Consider the following 16,911-nt stretch of genomic DNA (forward strand, 5'->3'; position numbering starts at 1 on the left):
GCAGCCACCTAGCCTTGCCCTCCGAATTTCAGCCGAATCTTCACCTGCATAGCAAATCAGCACAAAAAAAAGGAAGCAAAACAATAATGGAAAGGAATCAAAGGATTGAGAATCAAATCAATGTAATGGAAAGAAATCAAAAGATTGAGAATAAAATCAATGTAAACAAGATTTTATTTCTATATTTTTTTTATTATTATGGCTATATAAAGCCATTGAAACATTGTAAAAGGAGGAGACGAAAAGAGAGAAGGAAAATTTTCTTTTGAATACAAAGGTTTTTTTCTCTATATTACCTTGAGGATTATCGTTCTTTTATTTTTCATTTATACATATATATATTTTTAGTTTCTTTATCTCTTTATTTATTTTTACTTAAAATATAAAAAAAGGAGGAGAGGGCTTACTCCTCAAGTTGGAATCGCGGATTTGTGCCGTCTCGTCATAATCGAGACATCGGCAAGAGTGAACGGTGGCGTCGGGGTGGGGTTAAAACCTAGTAGAGAGCCTTTGTTTTTTTTGTTTTCTTTTTTTCTATGATGCAAACAGTGTTTTTTTCTAAAAAAACTGTTTTAAATCATGCTAGCGAAACGACACCGTTTTGGGAGGCGGATTATTTCCGATTTGGCCCTCCATGTAATTCGCGTGTCGCGATTTCACGATTATTTTACTTAAATTTCATTTATTTCTTGTTATTTTAGTTTTTTAACTATTTGTTTTTTGCAATTCGTTTTTTAATTTTATTTTCTCATCTTCCTCATCATCATCATTATTATTATTATTATTTAATTATTATTTTATGTACATACAAACATTTTTATAATATATATATATATACTTTTATATTTTTATTTCAAAACTTATTTTTACTTTTGTAAATATGTACACGTATACTTGTACATGTTTTCTTCATATTTTTAAATATTTTTAAATTAATTAATTTAATTATTATCATTTTTTGTATATATGTAATTATCGTTTTATAATCTATATATGTATATAATTATTATATATATATATGTACATATTATATTTTTTCAATTAATATTTTTCTCATATTTATATATATCCACATATTTATTTATTTTATTCAATTTTGATAATGTAGATATTATTTAATTATTTTTAATCTATAGATATTTTATATGTACATGTATACATATTATTTTTTCTTAATGAATGTTCTTTTATATTTATATATATACACGTATATATCTATTTTTATTTATTTATTTTTGAAAATGTTTAACTACCTATTTATTTTTTACTCAAATTTTATAATATATATATTTATATATTTCTTGTTATAAATGCATTATATTTTGTATGAATCTTATAGTCTATATCTTCATATAAATCCATGTATGTCTTGTATTCTCCATAACTTCAATGAACTTATTATAAGCACACTTTATATCCTTTATTTTTTTTTTATATTTTATAGTTTTGCTTATGTCTTTCACTTGTTTGTTTATTTATTATTGCATTGTATATTTAATGTAACATCACATCATTTTTTACTCGATTTCAAACTTTTCAAAATTGAGATAGTGCTTGTATTTAGGATTTTCAAGGAAATTGAGCCTTAACGTATTGGGTTCCGATTTTCTTCGTTAAATCTAACAACCGAGCATTTCTCTTTAATTAAAAAATAAGAACTCATTATTGGGAATTCAACACGTTGTGTCCTAACGTATTGGATGTGACGCATTGATTTCTCGAAATGAAGATTTTTAAAATCATAAAGGAAATATTCGAGTTTGGGATTTTAAAGGAATTGTGCCCTAACGTATTGGGTGTGATTTCTTAAATCTTGGATAAGCGGACGTTCTTTTAAAGTAAAGGAAATATTCCGAGTTTGGGATTCTAAAGGAATCGTGCCCTAACGTATTGGGTGTGATTTCTTAAATCTTGGATAAGTGGATGTTCTTTTAAAGTTTTATTGTATAAGTATTTTGGCCCAATTCATTTTTGGGGGAAAATTAGAATGCTGTGCCCTAACGCATTGGGTGTGGTATCTTCTTTCTCTGAAATAATAAAGGTCTTAATACGTAGCCTTTTAAGTTTTGCTAAGAATTACGTTTTTCCAAATTCTCGACCTTAAGACACTAATTAATTAACTAGGCACCAATTTTGGGCATTACGAGGGTGCTAATCCTTCCTCGTACGTAACTGACTCCCGGATCCGATTTTTCTAAAACTCGTAGACCAAAGCCGTTTTTTTAGGTGATCCAATCACATCTTACTAAAAGATTGGTGGCGACTCCCAATTTTCATTTTTAAAAGTCGACAACCTAAACTTTTATTTTTCAATAAAATGGTTTCGACACTATTAATTATCAATAAATAGTCACATAACCATACATAATAGTAATATAAATTTAAAAAACATAAAAATAATTACAAACTAACCTTATTAATTCAAACTTTATTTTTGAGGTCAAAATGAAAAGCAAATATTTTTAATATTCAATTTTGATTTGTAACAACTTTTTTCTCTCTTTTGTTTTGTTAAACAATCCAATTTTTTTACCGGGGAAGTGGGTATGAATAGGGTGTTGGTGCCACCTGGTTGTGTGGCGACACCTATTAATTGTAATTTTTTAATTTTCAAATCAGTGTCACTTGACATGTGGACGACACCATCTCACATCAGCTTTTTTTTTGTCAGGCCTTTTTTAAAAAAAAAAGCCACTGGTGTTGCCAATTTGTCAGGTGACACCACTATAATTTTTTTTATTTCTGCTCTTTTTTTCCTGTCAAGCCCTTTTTCTTAAAAAAAAAACACCGATGCCGCCAATATGTCAAGCAGTCCCACTATATAAAAATATATATTTTTGTATTCGTATAGTTTATGTTTTAAATTTATAAAATACTGGTATTTTTTAGATGTCACCTGACCACTTGGTGACACCAGTTAAAAATTTGTGTTTTTTTACTTCACCAGAATTGATGGAAGCAAGAGCAGAAAAACTAGGGTGGTGCCACCTGACAGTGTGGCGACACACATGTTTAATGTAGAAAACACTCCCATTTTCATGAATAATTTGGGTGCAATATCATTTTCGTAATTATTTTTTTGTATTATTAAAATACTTATTTAATTTCTTATATTTTTAAACCCATGGTTGCTAATATTTTGGTATAACCACTTGACCCTTTTTATGTATTAGGGATTTCTAGAAGAGATGCTATACTTGTTGAAAGTTGAGCATATATTTTATGCAAGATGGGTTTTTTTTTAATTAAAATAATATAAAAAATTAATTACAAAAATTGTATTGTACCTAGATTATTTACGAAAATAGAGTATTTTCTACAGTAAACATGGGTGTCGCCACACTGTTAGGCAACATCACCCTAGATTTTCTCTCATTGTTGCCATCAATCTTAATGAGGTAAAAAAAAAAGCCAAGTGGTCAAGCGACACCCAAAAAATACCAATATTTTGTGAATATGAAATATAAACTATATGGATCTAAAAAAATTTTATAGTGGTGCTGCTTAGAGGTGCTCATGGGCCGGGCCGGGCCCATAAAAAAATTTTGGCCCGGCCCGAAATATGGGCCTAAAATTTTGCCTAGGCCCGGCCCGGGAAAAAAATCATAAGCCCGGGTCCGGCCCGATCCGGCCCATTTTTAATAAATACTAAAAAAATATTTTAAAAATTAAAAAAAGTATTTTAAAATTATTTTAAAAATATTTTAAAATTAAAAAAAGTATTTAAAAAATATTTTAAAATTAAAAAAATTAAAAAAAGTATTTAAAAAATATTTTAAAATTAAAAAAATTAAAAAAATAAATAAGTGGTACCCGAGGCCCGGCCCGTTTTCTAAACGGGCCTCATTTTTTGCCCAAGCCCATATTTCGGGCCTATATTTTTACCCAAACCCTCCATATTTCGGGCGGGCCGTCGGGCTTGGCCTAACACATTGACGACATTGATGTTTTTCTTCTAAAAAGGTCTTACAGGGAAAAAAGAGTTGAAATAGAAAAAAATATTTTTTTACAGTGGTGTCGCTAGGCGACATTGGTGGGGTTTTTTTATTAAAAAAATTCCTGACAAAAAACTGAGAAAGAGAAAAAAAAACCTGATGTAAGATGGTGTTGCCAACGTGTCAGGGGACACCGATTTGAAAATTTTAAAAATTGATTGTTAATAGGTGTTGCCACATTACCAAGCACTACAACACCCTATATATACCCCCTTCCCTGGCCAAAAAAAAAATTTCGATTGTTTAACAAAACAACAAAGAAAAAAAAGAGCTTGTTTAATAAAATGGGAGAGAAATGTTCAAACCAACAAAAATATTTTTTTATCCAGTATCCTGTTTCTAGTGTATTTAGGAGGAAATACTGATATTTTTGAATAATGTTATACCGGTGCTGCCAATATATCAAGTGACACCACTTAAAAAAGTACTTTTGTTCCCATGGTATGATTAACTAATAGTTAATGGTAAAGTTTGGATGGTGCTGCCTAACAGTATGGAGGCACCCACATTCGCTGTAGATTTCGGCTCATTTATATGATTAATCTGTACTTCATACAATTTTCGTAATTATGTTTTTGTATTATTTTTATAAAAAACCTGTGGAAGGCATTTCTATAAAGTTCATGTTGGTGATGAATTAAAGCTAGCTCTATAAAGTTATAATAGAGACTAAATTTCAAAGGCATGTTGAACTAATTAACAAGATTTATCATTAAGCTCATGTAAGTCTATTGGGAATAACCCCAAGACACTGGTCAAGGGCATATTTTGACACTAGATGCCACTCAGATGTTGTGGACAACAACTTCTCTAAAGCTTTTAACACTATAATAATTCTAACAAGGTTAGTGTCCTTTATTAGTTGGCTAGAGGCTATGAGGGTTTATATAATGGGTAGGGTAGAGAAAAACATGAAAAATTCCAAAGAATAGGTGGGTGTATTCTGCACTAAAGTTGTTGCAAAATTAGAACAAAATAAAAAGCATAGTTCCTACCATCATGTAAGATAGAATGGGGTTAACAGGTTTGAAGTAGTATGTTGGACTGATGTCTGTGATTGACCGTGAAAAATGGTATTGCAGTTGTAAGGCTTGGGATTTAACAAGTATCTCGTGTTCCCATGCAATTGCTACCATATTACGGAAGAGGGATGAAATTTTAGATGATGAATTCACTAGTTATAATAGAGAGGTCTATAAAAAATTTGTTTACGTGTGATGTCTCCTCTTCCAAGTGAGAAATTTTAGATAAGAACAAACATAGAATTGATTGATCCACCATATCCTAAAAGAATTCCTTGAAGAACCTAACTCCACGTTTGGTTGATATGAATAATTAAACGGTTCCTAGTTAATTCAGTGATGAATAGTCATTCATTAGTTTGGTTCACTGAATCCTTCATTCCTCAAAATCCCATTCATCCCCTGTTCCACCTTCTCCCGTAATAGCCATTCCTTACCAGAACCAAAGAATAGCAATAAAGAGCCTCCACCGAGTAAAGAAAAAAATATAACCTCCCATCCTTGCCCTTCACCATTCTCCCTCAACAAACACTTCAAGCCACCACACCCCCAACCCTGTCTCCTTATTCCCGTTCGATTATTCTCATCCCACAATAGAGTTTTTGATTGAGCTCTAAATCAGTTATAGAGTTTTTGAGCAAGAAAAAGAAAAAGAAAAAGAAAAAGAAAACATAGATAGAGGAGATGAGGAAATCGTTCAAGGATTCTCTCAAGGCTCTTGAAGCTAATATTTATTTCGCCAATACCCTGTAATTTCTCCTTTCTTTTTCTCTTCCTTGATTTTCTATAGATGATCATGGCCAGTACTGATTCATCATGATTTTCTTTTTTTTTTTTGTAGATGGTAAGGGATTTCAATTTTAGGTTGGGATTTGTTGGGATTGTATCTGCAAAGACTACAATTTTTTTTTCTATTCGCTAATTGCTCTATCAGTGCATTAGCGATTTCCCTTTGGATTCTTCTCTTGATTTAGGGCTTCCTTGTTTTGGTAAGTTTAATTTTTTATTTTGGATTTTTTTGTTTGTTTTGGGTTTGAGGTTAAATTTTAACAATAGTGAAGTTCATTACTCTGTTTCTTGAATTTGCTTGTTTGCAAATAGGAACTCCTAAATACCTTTTAAAAAGTTTAACCTCAATTCTAAAAACAGAATTTTGTGGTTATTTTGATAAAAAAGATCAAGATAGTGTAGCTAGTTACACTCTCTCAAAAATAAAATTATGTGATATTAGATATTTAGAAGAATTTTCTAAAAATTCCTTCATGAATATCAAAACTAAAAAATGAAAATATAGAGTTTTGGAAAACCAATACTTTCATAAATTACCCCACCTTGGGATGAGATATGTATAAACAAATACGTATCTTATTTAGATAAGCATTGTAGAAACTCGGGGCTTTCAAGAGATAATATAGATACTATAGGTAATAGAATTAACTTTGCAAAAGAAAGAATAACTTTACATTGTTTGCAAAGTAAAGCGGCTAAACAAGTCAAAAATAATTTAAGTCATAAATATTGTTCTAAAATCTTAGAAAATGAATGGGAATTTGGGTGTAAACAAATATATCCCAACACTTATAAAAAACGTAAAAAATATAATTAAGAAAATGGAAACCAGGTAATAAAAAATTTTCTGGTAAAAATCAAAAAGTGGTTAGGAAAAAGACTTCCAAACCAAAGAAACAAATTTGTAAATGTTTTATTTGTGATGAAGATGGTCATATAGCTAGTAATTGTCCTAACAAAGAAGCCGAGTCCTTATCAGAAACACTGTTCGGGATTCAAAATACAATTGTATAGAATTTTTAGAATTCCTCTATAAATAGGGAGGAAAGCTCAATTGTATAGCATCTTGTAAATTACCAAATACTTTACTTTTTAGTTTTCTCTTTTGTAACCTTTTTCTTCTGTTTATAAAGAGTCTATATTCCCTTCCGCTCATACTCTCAAATCCCTTAAACTCCCCCGCTTGGTATTAGAGGTGCCGGTGTAACGAGTTTCTAGAGAAATAATATCGTAATATTCATTGTAAGTTTTTATCTTTGATTTGCATTTCTATTTGTTTCACAGTTGTTTGTTTCAAAACCTATATCTGTTTATCTGTCTTCTTGTTGCCGTTGAGTCTAGGGAGGACGTTAGGCGTTGTGTGAAGACGTTAGGATAACAGGCCGGTCTTAGGTACCCGAGACAAACATTATGGAGCAAATCGAGTGTCAGTTTAAAGATAAAACTTGTGATCATATTACACATATAGACTCTAGAAATGAAAACAACGTTTCATCTCTGAGTAAGGGTATTAATAGTCTTGTTGATATGACTTCTTTTTATTTTGGTAGGTTATTTAGTAAAGTCGGTTCAGAGAAGAAAAATAAATAACTTAGGTAATATAAAAGATTTAGACTTAAACCATGAGTCTAAAGAAATATTAACTAGTGTTAATAATAAACTAGATCGGGTTTTAATAATAATAATATCGACTCGATGTAAATTTAGGTCCTTTATATTATGGTAATGGTCAAGATCATATTTTGTTTTTTCGATGAAGAAAACACTTCATCGATGAGTCGTCATCTATGTTAAAAATTATAAAAACATAAAAACTTAAAAAGATGATAAACAAAATGAATATGATTTCCATCTATAAAACCCTTATAGAACATTGGAAAGAAAAATTTACTAATAGTAATGATCAACTAGAAAGAGTTGAATATTTAAAACTAATAGAAGAACTTTATGAAAAACATAAAGATCTTTTTAGTATGTTTAATTATCATTATATGTTAAAATATGATGATAGTAGTAGTTCAAGTAATTCTGAAAAAACAGAATTATATAAGAAACAATTTGATGAAGAAAAAACTTCAACAGATCAGGATGAAGACATAAAAGTCTCAACTTATAATTCTGATGAAGAAACCACTTCATCTGAAGAAGTAGACGAAGATATAGATATCCCAGACCCTATGGATACTGAACCACCAGATCCATATAGAAAAAGAAAAATAGAATCAGATAGTCAAACAGATGATTATCTTAGATTTTCTAATAAAGACTTTGAATTTGATAATGAAAAATTTAGGATTTTTGGTAACAAAACTGAAAATATAGCCACTAATGATGTTAAGCCTGAATATCCAGGAGAAACATCAAGTTAACTTGTTCAACAACGAATAGATGACTTAAATAAAAGAAATGTTGCCCAAGGAGGAATATATTTAGATTTATCTAATACTCCTATTTCAAATTATGAAAAAACTATAGAAGATTGGGCACAGTCTATGACTATTGTTGTAAACAACAACACATGGTCAAAAGAAAAATTCTTAAATTATTTTGTAGGAACTTTTCAAGGTGATGTCCTTCAATTTCTTAGACGATGGGAAGAGTCTGAGAAAGGAAAAGAACAAAAGGAACTTTTATTAAGTCAAATAGGAACTCCTAAAGACCTTTTAAAAAGTTTAACCTCAATTCTAAAAACAGAATTTTGTGGTTATTTTGATAAAAAAAGATCAAGATAGTGTAGCTAGTTACACTCTCTCAAAAATAAAATTATGTGATATTAGATATTTAAAAGAATTTTCTAAAAAATTCCTTCATGAATATCAAAACTAAAAAATGAAAATATAGAGTTTTAGAAAAACCAATACTTTCATAAATTACCCCACCTTGGGATGAGATATGTATAAGCAAATACGTATCTTATTTAGATAAGCACCAGAGAAACTCGTGGCTTTCAAGAGATAATATAGATACTATAGGTAATAGAATTAACTTTGCAAAAGAAAGAATAACTTTACATTGTTTGCAAAGTAAAGCGGCTAAACAAGTCAAAAATAAGTTAAGTCATAAATATTGTTCTAAAATCTTAGAAAATGAATGGGAATTTGGCGTAAACAAATATATCCCAACACTTATAAAAAACGTAAAAATATAAATTAAGAAAATGGAAACCGTGTAATAAAAATTTTCGGTAAAATCAAAAAGTGGTTAGGAAAAGACTTCCAAACCAAAGAAACAAATTTGTAAATGTTTTATTTGTGATGAAGATGGTCATATAGCTAGTAATTGTCCTAATAAAGGGAAAAATGCTAGAAAAATGATAAAAAGTCTTGAAGAACAAGATTTAGAAATATGTTATCAAAAGGAAACAAATCTCAAGAAATTTTATATGAGTTAATATCATAAATGATTCGATAGTAACGATGAATATATATTTATGTTTAATATAGGAAGTAGTTCTAATAATCAATTAGAAGAAATTCGAATCTCGAAAAACAGGATATTAAATTAGGAAATTTAATTGGAGAAGAAAAGGACTTTTCGATGAAATGATAGAAAAGATTAATAAAATCATATTTCTAAAGAAGAAATATATAAGATCTCTAAGTTCAAAATATGGACTCAAAGACATATAGAAAAAATTAGCGGTAACACAATCGCTAAAGATACAAGAGGAGGATTAATGTAAATCCTCTCTTTACTAAAGAAAAATCAAAAGGATTAGAAAGAAATATCTTCAAGTTAGATATATTCATTTAGGTATAATCATGATTACTATTAGAGCTTTATTTAGAAGAGGTCGTGATATTCCTATTATAGCTGTCCTTTTAGATAAAAGATTTGAAAATCCAATAAAAGCACTTATTGGAGGTATTCAGCCTAATTTACATACAGACATAATAGGATTTAAAGTTAAACCAAATTACTTTATTTCCATTACGCCTTCTTCTTTTGTTGGGAAAAGATACTTGTAAATAGCTTTTCGTGTTTGTAATGAAAAATGTGTATACATATCATTGTTGGCTATGTTTCGTTTTGCTAGTGTTAAGGGAGTTTTTGGGGCTAACCATTCACGGGTATCGTAGGAATGGATATTAAAGGTGTTGTTGAAATTCAGAAGGACATAAACCCTCCTCTTGTGCCAAAGGTTTTTCTTTTTCCTTTCCATTTGTAAATGCATACTATCTAACCTACAAACTTGCCGTGCTTAGTTGTTTTTTTTTCTCTATAATAGATATCACAAACATTTGTAATTTGCTAAAATCAAGCCAACACACAAGACGTCTATTATGTTTACCCAAACTTGGAATATACTCTTGCTGTGACTATGATACAATTAACCTTCTAGAAACCTTTATGATTGCTCATATCAGTGACAATAAAGAATTATCCTTCTCATTTTTGGAAAAAAGAAAATGAGTCCGATTTTACTTGCATGCTTCTTAGTTTGAAACCCTCACCCGTTTTCTATGTTCTTTTTCCTCCTAGTACTAATTGTATGCAATTATGATATCCCTTGTGAACACAAACATTCGAGATGGTTGGGATCAAATAGTTGTATGTAATGTGAACCCCCTTCTTTTGAGAGAGATGGGAAAGGAAATTCTTGACTGCGCGTGTAATACAACTTACATAATGTGTTGATAATATTGCCTCTATTGGTTATCGGATGAAATTAACTCTGCATGTTGCATATTACTGTGCTATTTGAAGTTAATATCTTTATCTTTTGTTCTTTTTCCAAGTCTTTGTCACAGAATATTCTCTAGTATGCAAAATTTCAGATTACAAGAAGCCTTATATATCATTCATGGATGGCATAACAATGGGTTTTAGAATTGGCCTATTTGGCCACGGTCGCTACAGAGTGATAACTGAAGTGCAAACTAATCTCCTTGCTGCGCCGAGAAATATTTATCTTGCATTTTAAATTATAATATCTTTCTCAATTTCTCTCTATAATGCTGTACTTTTCGGTATATCTGGCTCAGAGGACTATTTTTGCTATGCCAGAAAATGGAATTGGTTTGTTTCTTGATGTTGGGTTTTCATATATAGCAGTACAAACTCCAAGAGGGGATGCTGTTGGTATGTTTCTTTTACTTTAAACCAAGTTCCAAGAGTTGCAAAAATGGTTTGTGATAGGAAGCTAAAAGTTAAATGAGAAGAAGTGGGTTGAAGTTGGAGGGTGGTAGGATTATTTTTAGGTTTTATTAGTAAATTGGCCCCTAAACTATACCCCAATCCCCTGATTGATCCTCATAGTTATTTTTGGTCAAAAGTAGCACCTAAATTTGTCCCATTTTACCCCAAAAAACAATACCTGATAATAAAAAATATGACATTTGAATGTCATACACTTTTTGGGCAAAATGAGATAAAATTGATAGTTTAGTTAACACTTACCAAAAACGACTTTAAAGACCAATATGGTAATTGGGGTATAGTTCAGGGGCCAATTTACTAATAAAGATTTATTTTTAAGCTTATAATTGCTTTAAGAACATTTTGTTGATGTTGAATTCCTAAAGATAAACTTAAAGCTGCATATATGCACAAATGGTACTTTTGCTCTCTTCATCTCACTCTGCATATGTGACTTTTCTTTTGAATGAAATACTTCTAATGAGTGCAGTAGCGTGTTGATTTGTAGATGTCATCTATTTACAGTGTTTTTAGTGGTATTTTGTAATTTATTGATTATTTTTCCCATTAAAGGTTTTTAGGATCAAGTGTTATTTCTGATATAATCTGATATCCAATAAGACGTTACATACTATTTTTCTTATAGTGTAATGCTGGACTTATATTCTATGTACCTAAACTATTATGGCTTCCTTTACTTTGATTGTAAACTTATATTTTGGGGTTGGTCACTTTGATTGAAGTGTGTGATCTTATGTTTTTATATATTTGAACTATTCTTTATTCAATACTGCCTTCTGTGTTGAACTATTCTTGCAATCGAATTATTGAACCACAAACGAGAATTATTTACGAGAACTAGAACCATTGTAAGAAATTAAAACAAATGAGAATTATTTACGCAGTTTAGACTTAACTTATATTTGCGGAGTCTTAACTAGAACCATTGTAAGAAATTAAAATAAAGTAGGTTATATATTATTTTTTAAATATTATATATTATGAATTTTATTAAATTATATTTTAATAATAATTATATTAAGAATGTTATTAAATTATATATTATTTTTCTTAAATTATATTTAATAATAATTATGTTAAAATATAATTAAATTATTTATTATTTTTATTAAATTATATTTAACAATAATCCTATTAAAATTTAATAACAATAACAATAATCATCTACCTAAAAAAATTCTGCTAAGGGTATACTGGTCATTTAAACCTCTTTTTTTATGCTATTACAATATTTATTTCATTCAACCAAACATAAGAATACTATTACAATTTTATTCCGTTTCATTGAACCAAACAATTAAATTACTGGTTATAGTTCTGTTTCATTATAATCCTATTTCATTCATCCCAATCAAACGTGGTGTAAAAGATGAAGTTGAAAGTCAACAAGATTGATAAAGAGAGGACAGAAAACTTTATTTACGTGTGTGGTGTCTCCTCTTCCAAATAGGACACAATTCTAGGGGTTATGGGAACACATGCAGGTTATTAGATTTTGCAACTTGAATCATGTTTCTGTTGATAAAGAGAGGAAGCAAGAAGAGGTTCCATAAATGCTTCCAAATAGGACACAATTCTACGGGTTGTAGGACCACACGTAGGTTGTCCGATTTTGTAGTGAAATTCAATAATTTTGCAACTTTGTATTTAGTTCAACAGCTGCCCCACCTCATTATACAACATCACCAGCTTCTCATGCTCCACCAGCTACAATTTTGAATTTTCAGCAAATTCAACAACTCTTGTTTAGTCTCTTCATTCAAATGTAAAAAAAAATAATCTTTCATATATTTTGATTTTTTTTTTTAGATTAATGGCTTATTTGCAGTCTACAAAAATCGTTATAGAGACCCATAGGATCATGACACCATAGTACCAGCACCCCCAGAAGTTCATATTGTAATATTCTACTACTCAATTAACCGTGTCCTTAATCTGCTGCTTTTGATGCTGATTTTGTATTTTATAATCGTTAATCTATAAATTTTGGGTTTTACAGATAAATATTAGACATGATATGTGTACATATTTAATATGTAAGAACTGAGGATCTAATTAAAATAAAATATGAATTGGGTTTCATATAAATTCTAACTGGAACTATTTTTACTGCAATTATTAAATAATGATTTAATATTCGGTCAAATAAATGTTTGAGTGAATTATAAGGATCATATTTTATGGAAAGGTTATCCTTGATTAGGATTGATTAGGATTAAGGTGACGTATGACAAAATTTTTGAACTAGTTTAAGTCTTGCTTGTGTTTTTTTTAATATTTTATTTGTAAAAGTATTATTTTAATAAAAAATTTCATATTAAAAAAGAAAAAATGGGCATTAAATCATTTATAATCTATATGTATTTTACCAAATCTTATGTACTTTTCTTGAAAAAGAACTTTTAAATAAAAGTTTTATTTTTAATTGTTGAATTTTAAGTAAAACTAAATTGATTAATGTGTAAAGTTGAGGTTAAATTTGTTAAAATTTTAGAATTAGGACTGAATTGATAGAATTTGAAAACATTAGAAGACTAAATTTGTATAAAAAGGGTACAATTAGAGATTTAATGGATAAGTAACTAAAATATTAAATTTCGACAACGTTAGTAATTAAAATAGAAAATTTTAAACCTAAAGTGACCTAAGCAGAAACACGCAAATAATTAGATTACTATTTTTATAGTTTACCCTAAAATATATTATGAACATGGAAAACGGGACAGACTCAGGCCTTGAATGTTCAAGCCTAATCTCCACCCACATTTTAAATGGATCATTTTCTTATCTAAACCCGTTTTTCGAGTCTAATATTTTAATCCAAATCTTTCTAAAATTTAAACAAACTTTCAAGTTTAAGCAAATAACTCGATTCATAAATATGTTTAATCTTAAAATAATAAAGAAATTGGATGAGGCTTATAATAGTTTAAACATATATATATATATATATATATATATATATATATATGTTCTACATTACTCTTTGCCCTCAAGTTGCAATGTAAAGGTAAAATCATGAAATGCAATGAAAAACCAGGTTTCCAGCAGAAAGCCACAGACATGAAAGACATTTTTCATGAAAAATTATAAAAACGAAAAAGAAAATGTTTACTAATCTCAAACAACTTCAGAAACAAAGTAACTTCTTCCCGAGCTGACTTGCTTTGCACATGGCTTCCAATGGTTGAACTTTAGGCATAGTAAGCCCTTGGCCATCAGTCATGTCGATTTTCTTTTCACTCACCCGTTCCCACTCAAAACATTGAATCAATGCCCCTAATGTCAACCCCAAAACATGTTGAGCTAATACCATTCCAGGGCAAGCTCTTCTTCCTAATCCAAACGGCATCAACTTATAAATCTGGTCACTCATCTCTTTGCCTTCCTCAAACCTCTCTGGCTTAAAGCTTAATGCATCATCCCATAAATTGGGGTCTCTTTGAATAGCCCAAGCATTCACCATCACAATTGCGTCTTTGGGTATTTCATAGCCTTCAATACTGCAAATTTCAGATGCCGAATGTGGAACTAACAGTGGAGCTGCTGGATATAGTCGAAGTGTCTCTGAAATTATGCTTTGTAAGTAAGGTAATTTTGCGACATCAGCTTCTTCCACCAGTTTTTCTTGACCGACAAGTTTGTCTAATTCAGCTCTAGCTTTTTCTAGCACATGAGGATTGTTCAGTAGATTAGACATTGCCCATTCCAATGTTATTGCTGTTGTATCAGTTCCTGCATTTAAAATGACCTGCCAAAATAAATTCAAACCAATAATAAATTATGTGATGTAAGCTTAGTATATCCCAATCATCTCAACTTAAATAAAGGATATTTATATAAAGAATAATATTTGATGTTAGTAAATAAATATTAATAATTTTGTTCAAACATAATTAAAAATTATTGTAATTATTATTAATAAATATTAATCTCTCTCAATATAACATAGATATATATTTTAATAATTTTAAATTTAATTATCATTTTATGCTCATATTTGAATATATAATAGTCGATTGAGTCTTAGCTCGAATTAGTATGGACATTGTTACCAATATAAGAGAACGTGAGATTGAGTGCATTATCATCTTATTTTTGAGTTGAAGAGGGACCACCGGTAATTCTAAGCATTATAATAAAATTATTCAATATATATATAATAGATACAAATATCAAACACCAAATACTTCAAAAAAAAAAGAAGCTATGGTAGCTGTTAACCTAAATATATAATAAATTTACAGGATAAGTTTATCTCTAAAAATAAAAGAAAAGACAAAACTGGGAAGAAGAAAAGAATTAAAAAGTACGCTAAGAAAAGAAATGAATTAAAAAATGGGAATGTTATCATCGATCACCAAAGTCCAGTTTGTCTGATCCTCAATAATTTTAAAATATAAAAATTCATGATGCTTATCAATCCTTTTTTCTAGAGATTTCTGAAAAAACATGTAGGAATCAAATAATAAAGGAGTTAGAAAATTCCAACTGACTTGTATGAGTCCTTTGATGATTTCATCAGTATAATATTCCGGCTGAGATTCTTGCATAGATAGCAAATGGGTTATCATGGTGTTTTTGATGTTCAAATCGCCTTTCTTGCTTCTATGTTCATGGATCATTCCTTGCATTAATTCATCTGTTTTACTACCCAGATCTTTTATTCTCTTGATGTATCCATCGTAATCAACCAACTGCAGTATTGGCAGGAAATCTCCAGGATATGAAGACACTGCCAATTCGAAAAGCTCCTTAATCATCTTCCGGAACCGCCTCCCTTCGTCGGAATTCTGGGTAGCTTCGTCGCCGAAATACCGTTTCCCAGCCATCATTCTCATGATTATGTTAAACGTCAGCTCCGAAAACACTGATTTCAGCTCTACCTTGGCGAACCCATCGGCGGAAACCTGGTACAATCGGCGCAACAAGCGGCTGACTTCATCCCTTCGAATGTCTAAAGACATGTTCAAACGAGTGGAGGAGAAGATATCGATGGTGGAGAGTCGACGTAGGTTGCGCCAATGATCGCCGTAGGGAGCCAGACCAAGAGTGGTGTAGTTATAGCCGACGTACTTGCCCATGATGAAGCGAGGGCGGTTGGCTAAGACGATGTCATTCTTGGTGAAACATTCTTGGACGGTAGAGGGTGATGAAACGACGACCAGGAAACGAGAGCCAAGCTTGAGGGAGAAGATGGGGCCGTGTTTTTGGGAGAGGGTGAAGAGTGTTCGATGGAGGGGTTCTTTGAGGAGATGGAGATGACCCAGAATCGGAAGAGCCAGAGGACTTGGTGGGTGATTTTTGTGAGTTGAGGTGATTAACTTGGTGGCCACCCATAGTATAAGAACCGAAAGCAAAGAGCAGATTAAGATTTCTTCCATTTTCATTGCTCAAACTAAGATTTGTTATAGGGTTTCAGGTGATATTTTAGTATACAATGGATATTTTTTCTCCAATATAAATATTCCCACGATGTCAAAAACTTTGACCGTTGGAAAGGAGAGAAGAAACAAGGAAAAAACTTTTGAGAGGAAACCTTAAAAAGAAGAAAAGAAAAAGTATTAAGAACTATTTTTCTTTTCCTACTTGAATGTCTTAGCCCAACAATTGACACATATTTATAGCAAAAACTCTTATCTTCAACTATATCCCAAGCCACTGTCTATGTCCCAAGAAGTTAAAATAAAATTATATTTTAAACATTAAAAATAACATTTCTGTCTTATTTTAACGGAAACACCAACATTTTCCCTTAATCCTTCAAATTTTGCCTTGGGTAAAGATTTAGTCAAAATATTTGTAAGTTGGTTTTGTCAGCTACAATGGATTAACTTTAATTTATTTTTCTTAATGATACTTGATTTTAATGTGTTTGGTTCTTTTGTGGAAAATTGTTCCATTGCAATTAATGAATTATTGTCACACTTGATTTAGTCAAAATA

At 30.3% G+C, this 16,911-nt stretch overlaps 1 protein-coding gene across 1 annotated transcript; it reads right to left on the bottom strand.

The window, feature by feature from the left end:
- Nucleotides 1-14,007: 14,007 nt before the first annotated feature.
- Nucleotides 14,008-16,549, bottom strand: LOC105763391 (cytochrome P450 81Q32). Its single transcript, XM_012581624.2, has 2 exons — nt 15,463-16,549; nt 14,008-14,717 (listed from the first exon to the last, which is right to left on the bottom strand). The coding sequence occupies exons 1-2, from the start codon at nt 16,354-16,356 to the stop codon at nt 14,097-14,099; spliced, it is 1,515 nt and encodes a 504-aa protein (XP_012437078.1). The 5' UTR covers nt 16,357-16,549; the 3' UTR covers nt 14,008-14,096.
- Between the last annotated feature and the right edge of the window lie 362 nt (nt 16,550-16,911).

The sequence above is a fragment of the Gossypium raimondii genome, chromosome 12 (assembly GCF_025698545.1).
Source record: "Gossypium raimondii isolate GPD5lz chromosome 12, ASM2569854v1, whole genome shotgun sequence".
NCBI classification, from domain to species: Eukaryota; Viridiplantae; Streptophyta; class Magnoliopsida; order Malvales; family Malvaceae; genus Gossypium; species Gossypium raimondii.